This window comes from Candida parapsilosis, contig 005569 (genome assembly GCF_000182765.1).
Source record: "Candida parapsilosis strain CDC317 annotated contig 005569".
In the NCBI taxonomy this organism is placed as follows: Eukaryota; Fungi; Ascomycota; class Pichiomycetes; order Serinales; family Debaryomycetaceae; genus Lodderomyces; species Lodderomyces parapsilosis.
Window position 1 is genome coordinate 1,938,237 of NW_023503278.1, and position 17,363 is coordinate 1,955,599.

General features: G+C 39.1%; 5 protein-coding genes across 5 annotated transcripts; 4 read left to right on the top strand and 1 right to left on the bottom strand. All coding sequences in view use genetic code 12, as the record gives it.

The window, feature by feature from the left end:
* Window positions 1-419: 419 nt before the first annotated feature.
* Window positions 420-2,135, top strand: ABC1 (protein kinase; the record flags this gene model as incomplete). The annotated part of the gene is made up of 1 exon (XM_036807203.1): window positions 420-2,135. One exon carries the CDS (start codon window positions 420-422, stop codon window positions 2,133-2,135), a length of 1,716 nt encoding a protein of 571 aa, XP_036664063.1.
* A 153-nt stretch (window positions 2,136-2,288) lies between these two features.
* Window positions 2,289-5,336, top strand: CPAR2_109230 (uncharacterized protein; the record flags this gene model as incomplete). The annotated part of the gene is made up of 1 exon (XM_036807204.1): window positions 2,289-5,336. One exon carries the CDS (start codon window positions 2,289-2,291, stop codon window positions 5,334-5,336), a length of 3,048 nt encoding a protein of 1,015 aa, XP_036664064.1.
* Window positions 5,337-5,545: 209 nt separating this feature from the next.
* On the top strand, window positions 5,546-6,970 carry CPAR2_109240 (mRNA-binding protein; the record flags this gene model as incomplete). The annotated part of the gene is made up of 1 exon (XM_036807205.1): window positions 5,546-6,970. One exon carries the CDS (start codon window positions 5,546-5,548, stop codon window positions 6,968-6,970), a length of 1,425 nt encoding a protein of 474 aa, XP_036664065.1.
* Window positions 6,971-7,148: 178 nt separating this feature from the next.
* On the bottom strand, window positions 7,149-7,895 carry RPS21 (40S ribosomal protein uS5; the record flags this gene model as incomplete). The annotated part of the gene is made up of 1 exon (XM_036807206.1): window positions 7,149-7,895. One exon carries the CDS (start codon window positions 7,893-7,895, stop codon window positions 7,149-7,151), a length of 747 nt encoding a protein of 248 aa, XP_036664066.1.
* Window positions 7,896-9,105: 1,210 nt separating this feature from the next.
* CPAR2_109260 (uncharacterized protein) lies at window positions 9,106-9,786 on the top strand (the record flags this gene model as incomplete). The annotated part of the gene is made up of 1 exon (XM_036807207.1): window positions 9,106-9,786. The coding sequence occupies one exon, from the start codon at window positions 9,106-9,108 to the stop codon at window positions 9,784-9,786; it is 681 nt and encodes a 226-aa protein (XP_036664067.1).
* Window positions 9,787-17,363: the final 7,577 nt, after the last annotated feature.

The window sequence follows — 17,363 nt, forward strand, 5'->3', positions numbered from 1 at the left end:
TCGTGGTATATGTTTACAATGACAAATGGACAAACGTACGTGTTTGTTGAAAATGGAAGTCCGTTGATCAAGGCTATAAAACATATATAGAACCGCAACCAAGGCGGGCACCTCGAGATTACACACAAACATAATTGGAACAATAGACTGCTGGAGCTCTAGATTAAGTGTAGGTTACCAGCATTTGTGTGCTTTGTTATGTTTTATTGTTCTTTCTGTTGTTGTGTAACAAAACAAGAGACACGAGGGAAAGAGAAAATTAATTCTAGAAAATTTTGTTTGCTTTTTAGCATGTGCTCTTGCTCTTTATTTTTTAACTCATTCTGAAAATTTGAAAGCATTAAATACACTCGTGGATAGTTCTTCTTCGACACACACACCATACACCAGTCCAGTTATCACATATTCAAACACCAATCATGTCACTAACAAAGAGAGTATATGAACTTGCAGTTGTCACAAACTCATTCATGAATATAGCGGAAGGTTCTGCAAAGATTGTTTCCCAAGATGTATGTGACTTTTACCGCAACAGCAAACTAGTAAACAGTATTCAGAGCCATTGTGACTCAAGCAAACCAATGTGGGATGAAGCCCAAACTTTATCACAACAAGCTAGAAGACAAGCTGCAAGGAATACAAACAACAACCCATTCAACGGGTTTCAACAAACACGACCATATTCAACTAAATCTTTTTACCCAGGTGAAAATGTCAGTCTAGACACTGACCCTGTACCCGTCAACACTAACGTCCCAGTGAAACCAAGCACTATTGAGCCAGAGAAACCAAAGTTGAGGGAGTTTGAACTAACACAAAGTGAAATTCCCAGCTCAAGATTAGCAAGAATTTTTCATTATGGGTCATTGGCTGCGAATATGAGTTTGAATGCTGCTACACAGGGTTTGAAGCATTACGCATCGGGCAATACTTCTCCAATGACTATGAAATCGTTATTCTTATCCCCAAAGAACATTGAAAGTATGGCTAGAAAATTTTCGAAAATGAGAGGTGCCGCTTTAAAGATTGGACAAATGCTTTCATTCCAAGACGCCTCGATATTACCTAAAGAAGTACAACAGATTTTACTTCGAGTGCAAAATTCGGCACATTATATGCCACCAGGACAATTAGAAAGAGTCATGGTTGGCGATTTAGGAAAGAATTGGCGTGAACGTTTGTTTACTTCATTCGATGATGTACCTATTGCCGCAGCTTCTATAGGTCAAGTTCACAATGCCGTAACTGAAGACTTGACTCCAGTTGTAGTAAAAGTGCAGTATCCAGGAGTGGCCAACTCGATAGATTCTGATTTGAACAACATGTTGATGATCTTGACTGCATCTTCGTTATTGCCAGCCGGTTTGTTTTTGGACAAGACAGTGGCAAATGCTAGAGTTGAGTTGAAATGGGAATGTGACTATATCAGAGAGGCTCAAAATTTGATAAGAATGAGGGAGTTTTTAAAAGACGATGAAGTATTTGCGGTTCCTAGAGTTTTCCACAATGCATGTGGTGAACATGTTATAACCATGGAAAGGATGAGAGGAACGGAGATTGTCAAGGGTAATTGGGACCAATCCACCAAGAATTGGATCGCTACACAAATTATGAGATTATGTTTATTGGAGATTAAAGAGTTTAAATTCATGCAAACTGATCCAAATTGGGCCAATTTCTTATTTAACGAAAAGACCAACAAAATTGAGCTTTTAGACTTTGGTGCTGCACGTGATTATAGCGACAAATTTATTGTCAACTACGTCAGATTGTTGCGTGCTGCCGTCAAGAAAGACCCAAAGAAGGTTGAGGACTTGTCTTTTGAATTAGGTTATTTGACTGGATTGGAATCTCCTGCAATGACCCAAGCTCATGTTGATTCAGTTATGTGTTTGGGTGAAGCATTCTCACCAATCGACAACAATGGCCATCCATTCAATTTTACAAAGCAGACAATCACAGATAGAGTAAAAGGAAATATTGGATTGATGTTGAGTGAAAGACTAACACCACCACCAGAGGAAACATACTCCTTGCACAGGAAATTGAGTGGTGTTTTCTTGCTCTGTGCTAGGTTGAATGCAACTGTCCCATGTGAAGATTTATTTAGGGAAATTGTTGGTTACGAAGATTAATGAGGTTACGTAGATATATAGATGACAAAGAATTAATGTTTTAATAGTTTTCATTTCAAACACGAAAGGAGTTTTACGAATAGAGTTTAGTATCGGGTATCGTTATCTCAAAATTCAAGGGGAAAAAACAAAACGAAATATTATTACTCGCAAATGACCACAATCCTAAAAAGCAAATGCTCAGCTTTGATGTACGGAGAGACAAATGATTCAGTACGGAGTTCTGAAAGTTCTCAATTAATGGATCCAATGGAGCTTGAAGTAGCCCTGCCGCAACAAGATTCTACTTCCAATGATCATGAATTGTATTATAAAGCTCGTTCAGACAGTTCAACTCCGCGTAAATTGATCAACCGGCAAAACTCAGTCATATTGGCAAATACTGGTGAAAGAGTTCACAGGTCCATTACATTGACACTACCGCAAGATTATGATATACTGCTTGACTCAATTCCCGGCTACAGGCCCCAATCGAGATTCAATCAAGTGTTGCAAACTGTAAAACGAATGTACTTCGATGAAGTTGTTCGAAGTGTGTTTAAATGCTCAATGGCTTATTTCCTTGCTTCATTGGGGGTGCTCGATCGATCATTTGATGATTTCTTAGGGTCAACAGATTCAAAACATGTCATCGCTACGGTGGCTGTATATTTTCACCCCTCAAGAACAAAAGGTTCGATGAACCAAACATTGTTATTTGTAGTCATTTCAATTGCATTCAGTGTCACCGTGTCAATAGGTTGCCGCTTTCTATCGGCGGTGCTATACGTTGGAGGGAAGGACGAGGCGAGCCATATTTTGGATCTCATTATAAGTTCAGTGGCGTTGGGTGTAGTTGCTTTTATGAAACAAAAGGTGAATAAACAAACATTCAATACTGCTTGTTCCTTGGCGTGCATAACTATCGTGTCGTGTATTGTAAAAGAGGGCAGTGCAAGCTCCGGCAGTATTCCATTAGAGAGGATTGAAGCGACATTTAAAGTTGTTGTTACCGGTTGTATTATTTCTTTTGCATGTTGTTATCTAATTTGGCCCGTCAGTGCAACAAAAGAATTGCAAAATACCTTAAATGATTCGTACAAGAATTATTCCAAATTGTTGTTGGTCCTTACAAGACGATTTGTGGCGGGTGAGCAATTAAATGCAAAGGATGTAGCATTGATCGACCAGTTGAAAAAGCATGTCAAATCAACAGAGCTGTATCTAGAGGAGACAAGGTACGAGCTTTGCTTGGTGGGAAGGGAAGCTGAATGGGAGTATTACAAGACTTTGGTTCGTTCCACTGTGTTGTTGGCGCGGCATTTGCAGGCATTGAGCTCAGCCACAAGAATGCAGTGGAACTTGCTCAATAATACAGCAGAGGAGAAAAGTGCTACAGAAACGTTACGAAGTTTTAGTGGCGACGACTTTGGAAGCTCTTCGTCATTGCCCAACTTCAATTCGACGACACGCACAGAGGTTGAGGAAACAGATATGGGGTCTTCACTTCAACTTTTTGATTTGTTTGTTTATCACTTGGCACCATCAATAAAATCTTTAGTCTTTACCGTAAGAGATGTGCTAAACAGTTTTCCTTTAGGTAAATACATTGACGCCGAATTTAGTGATTCCACAAATTACCAACATGCTTTGGCCAGCGCCATAAAAATGTACCGCAAACGACAAGATTTGTCGTTTGAGCATATTTATAACCAAGAATCATTTACACAGAATGCCGAATTCTACTTTAAAGCCGACCAAGAGGAAGTGGCCGCATGTTGTGGAAACTTTGCCACGCTTTTGTCACAGTTTGCAAGTGAATTGCTCGAGTGTTTAAAATTATTTGATAAGCACTATGAAGCACGATCTGCTCCAAGGTCATGGTCTTGGTTGCATTTCAAGAGGGCAAAGTTTACTAAAGATCATACTAATGATACCAGTCTACATGCCGCGTTGGATGATTTGCGTGAACAATACGGATTGAAAGAAGAGGAGCCACAATTTAATTCTTTTGCTGAGCGCATTAGCTACGACATTTGGAACCGATTAAAGTATTTCAAACGTGCTGATGTTCAGTTTGGTATACGTGTCGGTTTGGGTGCTGCTTGTTTATCTCTATTTGCATTCCTTCCAAATACCAAAGAAATCTTTGAAAATTGGAGACTTGAATGGGCATTAACTGTTTATTGTATTATGATGAACAAATCATTGGGTGGAACTTCCATGACAGTCAAATGGCGGATTATAGGGACATTCCTTGGTGCATTCGTTGCGTTTTCAGTGTGGACGATATTTGACGCCAATGTATATGCTTTGGCCATGGCTGGCATTTTGATTTCGATACCCTCGTTTTACATTATTCTCTTTTGGAAACAAAACAATGCTTTCGGGAGATTCATATTGTTGACGTTCAACTTGACAATGTTGTATTCCTATAGCATGCTTCAGAAGGACGCAGAGGACGAATTTGAAGGAGGGGAAAACCCAATTATTGGAGAAATTGCCTTTCATCGATTTGCTGCAGTTTCAATTGGTATAATATGGGCATTGACTATGGCCACTTGCTTCTTACCCAACAGTGCAAGATCAAGATTAAAGAATGGGTTGTCTATCTTGTGGTTGCGATTGGGCGTCATTTGGAATAGTGATCCATTGGAGTACAATCCAGAAACCATGGAGTTGGTGGGTTTCAAAGCGGAAGAAGGTACAAACAAGATCTTATCCGAGTGTGAAACGTTGCTCAAACAGGCGCCGGTCGAGTTTCGATTAAAAGGACGATTTCCTACGCAAACATATGCAAAGCTTATTAAAGAAACCTCGGCTATAATTGATGCTTTTCAAAATTTGGACTTGTTGATAAAAGCTGATCCCAAACTCAACAGTAATGAGGAGTATGTTTTAAAGTATATCGAAGTTGAGCGCGGCGAGGTTGAACAGAGAATTTTCTTGGTTTTCTACATGATTGCCAGCGCCATGAAGTTGGGATTTTCATTGCCTAAAAAGTTTGCCTCCATTGAACATGCAAAGGATCGAATGTTGTATAAGCTAAGTGAAATCAGACAACAACAAGATAATGGGCTTGAGTTGCGAAATGACGATTTCATTTTGTTGTATTCGTATATTTTAGTTGCGTCTACAATATCAGAACAATTGGATAAGATGTTGGTCGATATTAAAGATTTGCTTGGAGAAATTTCAGAAGATAAGTTTAGATTGGTGTAGGGTGGAGGCGTAGTTAGTAGAGATATAGTTATAGCTTCGCTTTGATGCCCTTCGTAGTATAATGCAAGATGAGAAAAAATGAAATTGAAATAAGTGGCGAACAAAAATAAGGAAGAGAAAAACAAAAACGAAATATAAATTCACAAGATTACATTACAAATCGTACTGATCATCGTTTACGTCATCACCATTACACCTATCACATCGCTATGCCACTTGACATTTCAAAGACCATTTTAGAGGAGCTTAGGCCCGGGTTAGAGAGCGAACTCGTAAATCGATACCGCGTGGATGCAGAGGAGGCAAAAGACATTGCTGAATACATAATATTCTTGATTCAAACTAAGGACACCAAAGAACAGGTTTATACAGAAATATTAGATGTGGCGGAGTTCCCAGGAGATAAAGGCTTTATGGATCTTGTTTTCGACGAGATTGCGAATATTCAACGCAGGTACCAACAAGCTTCTGGAACGAATGGGTCCAGTACAACTAGTGGGGGAGATACACATACTCCATCCCCTGCTGATCAAAATCAAGGAGATCGTTATGTCCCTGGTCCAGGATCAAGTGCTCCTCAACTACTTCGTGCAACAAACTCGCCAGTGGCTCCCCCACCAAGCGGTATCCACACCAAGCCGCGTCCATCAGGACCCACACCACCAACTGGACCTAAACGATTGTCTGAACAGGAGAAACTTGCTTTGAGAAACAAAAGATTTGGCAATGACTCATCTGTACGTAATAACAAGGGGGGAATAACGAAGTCAAGGCCAAACGAACGTGGGAATACAAGGAGACCACCTCAGGTGACAGAAAAGTTGGAGAGGTTTATCAATTCCAGAGACAACAACAACAACAAGGATAGCAACAGTCAGGATAGTGTAACAAAATTTGCGCATCATAAACCAAAAGGAAGGTGCCCCCGTTTCCCAAAATGTACCGTCGCAAATTGTGAGCTTGCTCATCCAACTAAGAATTGCTTCAATTACCCCGACTGTCCAAATCCACCAGGAACTTGTAACTTTTTGCACCCAGACCAGGATCAAGAGTTGATTACCAAATTAGAAGAGTCACAGAAGGAGTATCAAGAACGAAAAAAGAAACTGATTGAATTGCAACAAGGAACTTGTAAGTTTGGTGCAAGATGTGCCAAGGAGGGGTGCCCATTTGCTCATCCCACACCCGCAAACCCAGAAGCTAAGATCGACACCTTGGAGTTTTGCTCTGCTGGAATCAACTGTCAAGACAATGAATGTAAAAAAGCACATCCAAGGGCACCAAGTTCTTCTGTTAAACCATTGCCATCAATTGATGAACTTGCATTGGAGCAGTGTAAATATGGCATGAACTGTACCAATTACAAGTGTGTTAGAAGACATGCAATGTCTGCTGTCCCCTGTCGTGCTGGTTTAGAATGCAGAAGAGTTGATTGCACATTCAACCATCCTTTTAGAGAAATGTGCCGATTTGGAACTGCTTGCCATATTGCCACTTGTATGTATCAACACCCAGAGGGAAGAACTATGGTACCTCATACATGGACAAAGAATGATGGCGCACAGAATCAAGTGAATGAACGACAATTTGCCGTTGGTGAAGATCAGGTTATGGAACAAGTTGCTCAACAATGAGAAAGAAAATACATTTGTGTAAATTTACCTTTTTAGCGCACTATATAGTGGTTTAATATTTTAGGGTGTTTGCAATCTGAAGGGGATTGGCATAGTTTGTTGTATAATGAGTTACATTGTAGAATCTACATTCATAAAACATCTAGCAAAAGATTGTGTTAGATTACACTATACAAATTTAGTATCTCTTTTTACCAGCAGCGGCTTCTTCAGCGTAAACTTCCAATGGAGATGCAACCAATGGAGTTTCCTTCCACAAGTTAGGAGTCAAGAAACCGTAAGTGTTACCGATGGCAACGAAAGTAGCCTTCAAGGTATTTTCAGTAGTTCTGGTGGAACCATTGGATTGGGTATAGACATCTTCAACACCGGCCAATTGCAACAACTTCTTAACAGCTGGAGAAGCGACAATACCTTTACCTCTTGGGGCTGGGATCAATCTGACAGTGACGGAACCACATTTACCAGTAACTTTACATGGCAAAGAGTGTGGTTGACCCAAGTTAGAACCCCAGTAACCTCTTCTGATTGGAATGATTGACAATTTAGCAATGACAATAGCAGCCTTGATAGCAGAAGCAACTTCCTTGGCGGTCTTGATACCCAAACCGACATGACCGTTGGAGTCACCAATGACAACAACAGCCTTCATTCTGGTTCTTTGACCAGCTCTGGTTTGTTTTTGGACTGATCTAATCTTCATGACTTCGTCCTTCAATTCTGGCAACAACAAATCAATGATTTGGAATTCCTTAACTGGCAATGAGTGCAAGTAGATCTCTTCAACGCTGGTGATCTTACCTGCCTTCATCAATCTACCCAATTTGGTAACTGGAGTCCATCCCTTTTCTTCTTCTCTTCTTCCTCTTCTTGGGCCTCCTCTTCTTCTACCACCGAATTGTCTTTTTGGAGCTTCTGATGACATTATGTGAATGTTGTGTACTTGTCGGAATGTTACGTGGAAAGCCGGGGCGTTGGTTTTCGATCGACGAGTATTGATGTAAGGTAGGAGTGTAATTGGTATCTGATATCAGCTGAAATTTTTTTTTTGTTACCTCTGGTGAGAAAGCGAGGATGGAGTGGTAGAAGCCCTAAGTTTTTATGAGCACGTGATTAACGTGACTAAAAAAGTTGCACTAAGTGTCGTCAAGAATTGACGCTACATTGTAATAGTGTCATAAATTACATGGTTGTTGTGGTGTGATATAGGAAAGTGTGATGATTGAGCACGTCTTTTAAGTAAATAAGGTTACGAGGAGCCTCTTCCATCGCGGGGACTGTAATTCGCCCCTCAAATTCAAAATCCGTGCGTTTTTTCACGACACCGTCCGTAGTCGGTGAACGAAACAATTGACGGCGAGAAAGTGCCTTTACACAAAGCTTAGAAGCAAACTACATTCTTTTCTCTTGAGGCGCATGCTGCGGAGTTGTCGCTTCTTTTGGTTAGATGATATACAGGCGAACTCGGTTGTTTCTCTTCACGTCTGCAGGACCAAAAGACCGCGAGGGTCTACATTGTTTGTGTGACTCGTTGCGTCGGAGTGTATACTCCAAAGTTTCCAAGATGTCACAAGACTTTGCATGAAATCATGTGTCGTAAATTTTTATCTCCTTGTTATTGTTTGTATTTTATTTTTTCTTCTGGAACAACCGAGTAGAATCTCATTTGCAAGGGGTGATAAGAAGAAGAGGTGGCAGACGATACACTGAGCTTTCCCATGAAGACTAAAGAGCACTCAATTATTGAGAATAGTTTCGATGCTCTCTCTTGGTTCCTTTTACTGAAGGTGGTTTCTATAACATTTCGGGGTAAATCTCTGACATATTATTCTCTTCAACTCTATGATTGCTATTTTCTTAGTTTTGTCCCACATTTTATATTTTTTTTTTAATTGAGAATCATTCGTTGGTTTCTAAAGACTTGAAAAGGCACATATATAAAGTAACACATCGTCAATTTTTTCTCTTTCTTTTCAAAGTTAATATCCAAGTTCAAGAAAGTTTTCTTATACGAATTATCAATTCGGACTGCAGTAGATAATCTATCAAACAACTTATTCAATCTTTCAACTTTTGACATCCGTTATACACACGGTTATTCACAGCAATTGATATAACAAACGCACCAAAAAAAAATGGCTAACAGCAACCCACCATCCCACGAACAACTTAAAAAGGATCTTAAAAAGGATGCCGAAAACACCAAAAACAGAGCCGCTGCTGATGCTAAAGAATTGAAGGATCAAGGTCAAGCTAAGGCACAAGAATTGAAGAAGGAAGGAAAAGCTAAAGCTCAAGAAGTGAAGAAGGCTAGTGAGGAAGAAGCTGAAGATTTGAAAGAAGCCAGCAAAGAATTGTACGAAGCCGCCAGAGAAAGAGGTGAAGTCATATACGATGCTGCTCAAGAGAAAGGACACGAAGCTCTCGAAGCTACTAGAAAGGAATTGGACCGTTTGGAAGAAGAAGGTAGAACTTTGTTTTCAAAACTCAGTGCATCAATACAACGAGGTGCCAACCAATTTGGTCAATTTTTACAAAGATCAAGTCAAAACATTCAAGCTGGTGTTTCCCAAGCAGCTTCTAGAACTGCCATTGAATTACAAAACCCAGTTGTTGTAACTCAATTATTTGTCATTGCTGGTGGTGCCGCTGCTGGTTATTTGGGTTGGATTGAAAGATACAGAATCAGAAGTGACCACAATCTTGTTGTTGGTATTCATGCTTCCGTTATTACCGGATTAGTTTTACTTGATGGATTCTTGTTCAACAAGTACTACCCACAATACGACAAGAAAAGAACCACTGTTCGTAAGTAAGGGTGCCCTTTTGTGCGGATTTCATGTGAATCAAAGTCTTGTATTTTGACATTTTCTTAAATTGAATATATATATATATATACATAAGTCTGAAGTGGTGAGTGTAGCATAATAGCCTTTTCGTTAAAATAGTATATGTGGGTCCGCTTAATGGTGGAGATACAGATAGGAGAAGACATCACGCATCAGACATACAGCAAGATGTGGGTGCGTAATACTTTGCAAAACCCTCACTGGATGAAAACTTGATTGGCTCTACTTTTCTCCCGCTTGTGAATCATCTGGATAATTTTTTTTTTGGTTTCGTTTTCTTTTTGCAACTGGGATTATCTGGAACTCCGAAATCTCATAGTGAAGTCCGTTGAAGAGAACGAACATTGACACAATTATCCTTCCCCTCCTGACAGCTGAAACACGACCAACTTTGGCAAAAACGTTGGAGGCGATGAAATTGATATAGAGGAGTGGGTTATAATGCGAGTTCTACTCTTTGAAGGGGGTATATTATTAAGGTTTTCCTGAACCACGATTACACCTCCTACGCCTCCTGTATCATAACACACGACTAGGAGCTTTTGTGCCCCCAGACGTCCAAGGTTCTTCGTAAGCCAGGCATACTTAACGACACATCGCCACAGAACTCACTGTTTGCTGGGCCAGCATTTATCAGTGTATTTTCATCGTAATTGTCAATTTCTCGAAACCCATAGAAAAAATATCACATGCATTTTGAAACAGATGCTCTATGGGTATAAAAGGGCAAAGTCAAGATATCAAATGCTGACTCCACGTTACACGTGGAACTAATGTCTACCATGATTAGTCCACTTTCGATGACTACACGTTGCAAGGGTGTAATATAGAACGCCTATGGACGGGATTTAACCTCGGCATTAGATGTAATTTTTATTTGTATCACAAAATTAATGCAGTTTAATTGGAGAGTCCTCTGTTATGGAAGAAATGATACCCCCCACTGTTTCGTATCACGCAATTGAGAGTTCCTTTTTTATTCCACATTTCCGGTAGTCTCTTACTTCGCTTCACTTTGGGCTATGTAATGAGTATTGTGTGGGTGTGTACAACCTTGCTCTGCTTTAAGTTTTTGTTTTTGTTTTGTACTTGTTTTTTGTTCGCGCACAAAGTTATAAGTACACCGCCTAAAATTTCCGAGACTTCCTTTTTGGGAAACTCCACTTTCAAGCAACAAAGAAACAACAGGGCTTTAAGACTGGTACATATCACAAACACCATTCACAAAACTAAAGGGATTTTGTCGGGTCCTAAAATACACGTACCAAACAAAGTGCTTTCTTTATTGAGCACCCTATTCTCAAAGTCATCTTATTAACCTTTAACGTAACACTAGATTCTGGTCGCTCAGATCGGAAAATGGATTATCCGACAAGGTAGATATCTCGTAACCCTCTTTTTGCTCAAAGTAATCAAATCAACGTTTTGATTATAGGTTTTATGTCGATCATTAAAGAAAAAAAGAGTGATTTTGTGATCTTTGTTGTTAACTCCTTCACTTGCATTATGCTCAAAGGCTTTTTTTTTTCTTCTTTTCCAAATGCATAATGCGAATTGTGCTAAAGCAACAACAAATTTAAAAAACTTTAGATCGATTTCGTTTCTTGGTGCAGGCCCAAACTAACGAAGACTTTCATCTAGAAATGGAACTGTATGAAGGAAAAAAAGGCCTCACTAGTTTCCCCGTAAATAGCAACGTCCTCTGAGATGGACTTTCCAAACATGGCTTTCATGAAAAGTGTTTGTTAGGTTATTTTTTTTTGAGCTCCGCCTCGTCATACGGCACCAATTTTTTTATCATTGCATTATTGTGGACTGTTTGTTCCTATAATTTTCGAGTTTGTGTTTTGTATTTTATATAGAGAAAATGCCGTATTATATTTGTATACACGCCAAATTTTGTTTTGTGAAATAGAGAAGAATAAAGTTGGAGATTTTGATACAAAAAATGGGTGATGATTAAAACCGTGATGATTTCCGTTAAGTGAAGAGTTTGAGTACGATAAGTAATCGATAGGAGACAATAACGGAAAAGACGTGAAGCATGCAGGTATGCAGATTGTTTGAATCTTTCTTCTTTAGGATTACCTCCTTTGTTCTGCTTCTTTTTGACGACTACGAACACTGCCTCGTTGATCTACCGTTCAAGTGACTGGATGGGCATTCACCAGTCGGAAGAGTTCCCTACCTCGGGACTATAATTTACTGCTTCTAATCGTAGGAGATTGTATGCACCTGACACATAAAGGCCCTCTAATGTTATGCAATGTTTCGCCCACTTGTAATTGGCTAGAAAGTTCTCCATTCTCACAAAAACCAGTAGTGTATGATCGTGTTCCCCTCTAACAAACCCAAATTGCCTCGCCCAGAAAACGTTTATTTTTTCTGCAATGTTATCCTTGAAAGCTTTTAGTTCCCTCTATTATTAGGCAACATGCTGCATGAACAAAGGGTATACGCCATTGAGAAGACTAACAATATTGTGTCCTCCTTTTTCGCGACATTGTTTTAAATGAAACGTTTACGTTGTTATCCCCGGTCGGTTAAAATTAGTGAGGTGGAGAAGCTATGTGTGTGCTCCAACACTGTACATACGTGTCGCATCATTGGTGACTACCAAGCTCTACGGTGTCTTTTCGTTGAGCAAGTTTTGTGCCCTCTGTGGCAGTGCTAGTAATCAATGCGATCATATCTTTCACTACCTGCATGCAATGGGTTACGTAACTCGTTTTTTTGATCATGATACACGATTCTATACAGTGTGTCAAGGCTCTGTTTCTATGCTATTGTTCACATCGGTAAATTGCGCGCTTGTTCTTTCTTCTCTCCTTCGCTTCATTTTACTTTGATGGTATATCCGATCCATTGTTAATGCGGTTAAGACATATTCCGTTCAAAACAATACAAAGGGTTAACTTAACAAACCATTGCAGAAAGAATTGAAAAACAAGTTAGTAAAACTTTCCACAGTTACTTGAGACTCTACTTTACGTCACTGTGGCTCAATTGCGAATCACTGTGTATTGCTGGCATCGGATTCGCTACCAGGGCTTTTTTTGAAGTCAGATGCCGGTATCAGAATTGAGATAAAGTCGATTACAGACGAGTCAACTCATCCCTTATCTACAGACAACTTTTTTTTTCACATTCTTCGGCAAATATCGGCGCTAGGATCATAACAATAAGAACGAAAATCTTGTTCCACAAATAACAGGAAAAAGTTGCCAAGTTATTCTTTCTTTGTGAAGTTCTTCTATAACGAAGTAGTTCAAATAACCATTGCACAATCTACAATGGAGTAGTAGAGACTAACAGCGGGACCACATGGGTACGTCACGTACCTACACTTTCTCGGTGATTCTATTTTGTGCATTTTGACGTGAAATAATGTAGCCGCCGGTTTTTCCGTCAACACTGCATATTTGGCTGCATATGAGAAGAGCAAAGCATTAAATCTCAGTCATGCGAGTTACATGATTTTGCATTGATCGGGTGCTCAGCTGCGGCATCTTTATTAACAATCAATCTTGCTTGAGCCTTACGTAGTAACGACATCATGCACAGACACTTTGACCGGGGCAATCTCTTTTTTTTTTTTGCAATTATTTTCTAGTTTAATTTTTCCGGTTCTATATGCTGCTAAAATATTATTAAAAAAAAAAACCTCTTTGGGAAGGAGGCTTTTATTGTTGACAAGCAAGTAGAACTCTCTAAGCCATGAATCCTTCACATGGAGAAGGGGGTGCAATACAAGATGGCATTCATTGCATCGCTCGTTTCTTTTCTTGATATCTCAGAAGAGAACGGAATAAACGGTAAGGCTTACTGCGATCGCCTCTGACTTGATTGAATAAAGCTAAGACCCTCCCATTTCATCTGTAAAGTCTGAATTGTTTGAGAAAGAGGGAAAGGAGACGGAGGGTCGAGTAGTCTGGTGTGCTTGCTACACAGGGAACTAAATCAACAAACTATCATAATCTAACCCTCAAAAGTGCCAAATTATGAGCCCTTGCCCGCCTCGTACATATGCAAAATTTTGTATCAGTTTTTTTAAGTCAATCTGCATAAACATAAGTGCTGTTTGCTCCTCGTGCATATTTTTGAAAAATTAAGCATTTGTACATGAATACTTTGGTTTTTATACAGCTTTAACCGTTTATGCATTATCCAAAAATGATAGATTAAAAAACGCCGTACGAGATAGATTTAGTTTTTTAAACATCTTGCATAAATGACTTTAAAAAGCGAAGATAAATAACAAACTCCAACCATGAATGCTTGCAAAATAATTTGTGTGGTACTTCATTTTTGTCCTAGTAACATTTATTCTATATCCTTCAAATTACCCCTCCTTTTAACACCGCTATGTGCGTGCTGCATGACGTATTATACTTTACGCCATACTTCTCAATGAAGAAGTATTTCCGATTGATGTAAAAAGAAATAAAATACACAAAACACTACTTTTCAATAGCAATCGAAACCATCCTCAAAGACTCGGTTCTTGGTTGCTTCAATTCGTAGACAAGTATGAGGAGTATTTGTCTTTTTGGAGGGCGTTTGCAAGCACAGTTAGCACAACATTCTTTGCTGAAATTGAATGTTGAACAAAATCGGAATGCCAAAAAAAAAAATTAGCTCGATTCAACGGAGAGATGAGGAAAACTGCGCCTAGTTACATTTTTTTTCTTTTTAATTTTTTTTGTTCTCTTGATCACAAAACCACTCGAGTGCAATTTACGAACCGGAAGAATTATTGGTTGAAAGAAAGTTAAACCGGTTCCGAGATGGCCACTAAGTTTGTCCAAAAACATTGCATGTGCAGCACAGATCTAACTAGGTGATTGCTACCAAGTTCAAGCGTGGCCATCAGATTGGTGACACTCAAATTGATATACGTATCGCTTGCGACCAACGGCAAAGACGCCCTCATAACCAATCTTCGTTTGTCAATTCCTTTCAAAATACTTAGTGGGCCATTTGTATTTCACGCACAAAGATCAAGCATGGATTCATATTCGGAAAAAAATTCTTTCAAGATGTGATATGTTTTATTCCTTCCCCTTTGTATGACGCAAACCATTGACAACCTGTTTTGCATATGGTTTTAATGCATGGTCTAAAATGGGAAATTGCAATAGACAGGAAAAAAAAAAGGGAAACAAAAGTCAACGTTGGTGAAACCTTTTATTTCGTCATTGGGTGTGTATTCCTTCGTTTTGTACACTCCTCTATTTTGTTTTTTGCTCTATTGTGGTCATGTTCAGCTGATTTAAGGAGGCTATACGGTATCGTGTGACATCATCTACTTCAAATTTAAAGTTTTGGGTCACGGAAATGTGCACTTTTGTTGCATATTGTCCGCATGGGAGTTATTGGGCCCGTGAAATGAAGAGAGTATTCAAAGAATACCACTTGAAGTTGAAGTAGCTTTGATTGCCACCACACATTTTTCCGCCTATATTATTCCCAGGAATGCACCCTAAACGAGCAAGTCAGTCTTGACATCAATCACTGCACAAGCCCTAGGAGAAGACGTTTGCGAGTCGGTTCGTCATCACTTAAAAAAGCTGGATCGGAAATGATACCCTCTTGGGTGAAACAACAAGACACATGCAGGGATTCGTAATTTAATTTTGATATTTTTCGTTTCTCCAGACAGAAAGACTAAGTGGGGAAGCTTAAATTGGTTTGAAATGAAAGAAGGGCAAAAGAGTGTTGCCCTTCCTTCTCATTTGTGACCCGGAAAAATGCACATAGATCGATCTGAGGGAAGATGGTTTTGTTCAACCAGCGACAATTTGAATTCTTGAAGTGTAGTTCTCAGTGCTTCATTTACAAGGACTACATAGGTGTTTGTATGAGGGGCAATGAGCAGTACAGAACGAGATATGATGTACTACGGAAGACGCTAGGATCAGGATCAATCGCTCTTGATAAATAAGTTTTAGCATGTAAGTCAAGGATATCCAATAATTCGTTCTCTGACAACCACAAAGTAAACCAGTATACAAATCATACGTAAAACTTTTACTTAAGTCAGACCGCAAAACATCCTTAGAACACTTCAACCACATATCCGTTATTTAGTTGCCGTCCCGCCCGCCTTTGTTTTGTTATTCAGCTAAAGCTAAAAAGGTTGATCAAACAACCTTTTGCCACTTCCACCAGAGACGAAAAGAGACCAAACGAAAAGAACCGCGTTGCATAATTTTGAAATGGGTGAGAGTTGCTTACAAAAGAGGAACATTTGAGCTTCGTCGTCGTCGTCGTCGTCGTCGTCGTCGTCGATTGCTGCTTCTGATCCTCTCGTATTTTGAGTTTAGAGTTTTTAAGCAACTTTAGACGAAAAAAAATAAGCTTTTCAGGTTGCAAATCGGAAAGAAAAAGTATAAACTTCCCCCCATATACGGTGCATTGAAGAAATGTCAGAGGCAACTCTTTGAACATCAGTAAACGTTTCCAAAGATAACATCGTGATGCAAAAACGGGGAAATTCATTGTTGTGAAAACATCCGAGGCTTAACAAACATTGTTTATCACTTAAACTCAGTTCGTCATCTTCAAAAATGTGACTTTACGTATTTTTCTATGTCGTCATCCTGATTAAAGCTTTTTTTTCTTTTACATTGAAGTTGACTCTGTACAGATTCTTAAACTGAGCTAAGATTGCATTGCCTCCTTCATAGATCACGCAGATATATGGCTAAAAGCAAAGCGAAAATTTTTTCTATTAAAGCCTATCATTTCTTTGTTCATCTCCTTTATGAGTTACACAAAATGTAAGAGTGTTTACGTGAGAATATTATTATTCTTTCGCTCCTTGTGCAGTGCACTACCCATATCGAGGTTTGTGTAACTATATAATTTTCACTTACATAATCTGCAGCAGGGACTAAAACCGAACAAAAAATACATGTACATACAAATTACATATGAATATATGTATAGCGCTTTTGCAATCTTTGTATCACAATAGAAGGAAATGTGAATAAAAAAAAAGAAACAATCCGAATAATAAACATTCTTGAGCGTCTATTGTATTCTCTTTTTTGTAATATTAGCAAACTAAAAGAGTTGAATTTATATGTATGGGATAGGTGTAGATGCATAAGGCTGCTATTGTTAATAGCATTTGTGTCCCGCATTTAAAACCTGCTAGCTAACTTCTTGTACTTATTATTGTTCTTTACTGTGTGTTGTACTTGCGTTGCGTAATAGTCTCTTTAGTTTACTCAATTAGTTTAGATATATATATATAGGGGAACCATTGTTTTTGCAATTTTGACGAATTTTTCATCAATTGTAGCACATCTACATCCAAAGATCGAGTCATTCATCAAAGTCGAAAGAGGTCAGTCCTGTCTACGATCAACATAGCCTTTAGTTTTCGTGGATTATAAGAACATTTGAATATCTTCACTTCTATTGCGTTATCGATTCATTTCTCCACCCGTCCCCACTCCTACCACCTACTGCTACCTTTGATACCTGTGGGAATCGGAACTGAAGACAATTAAACATTCTCAAAGTACTCCTAATCA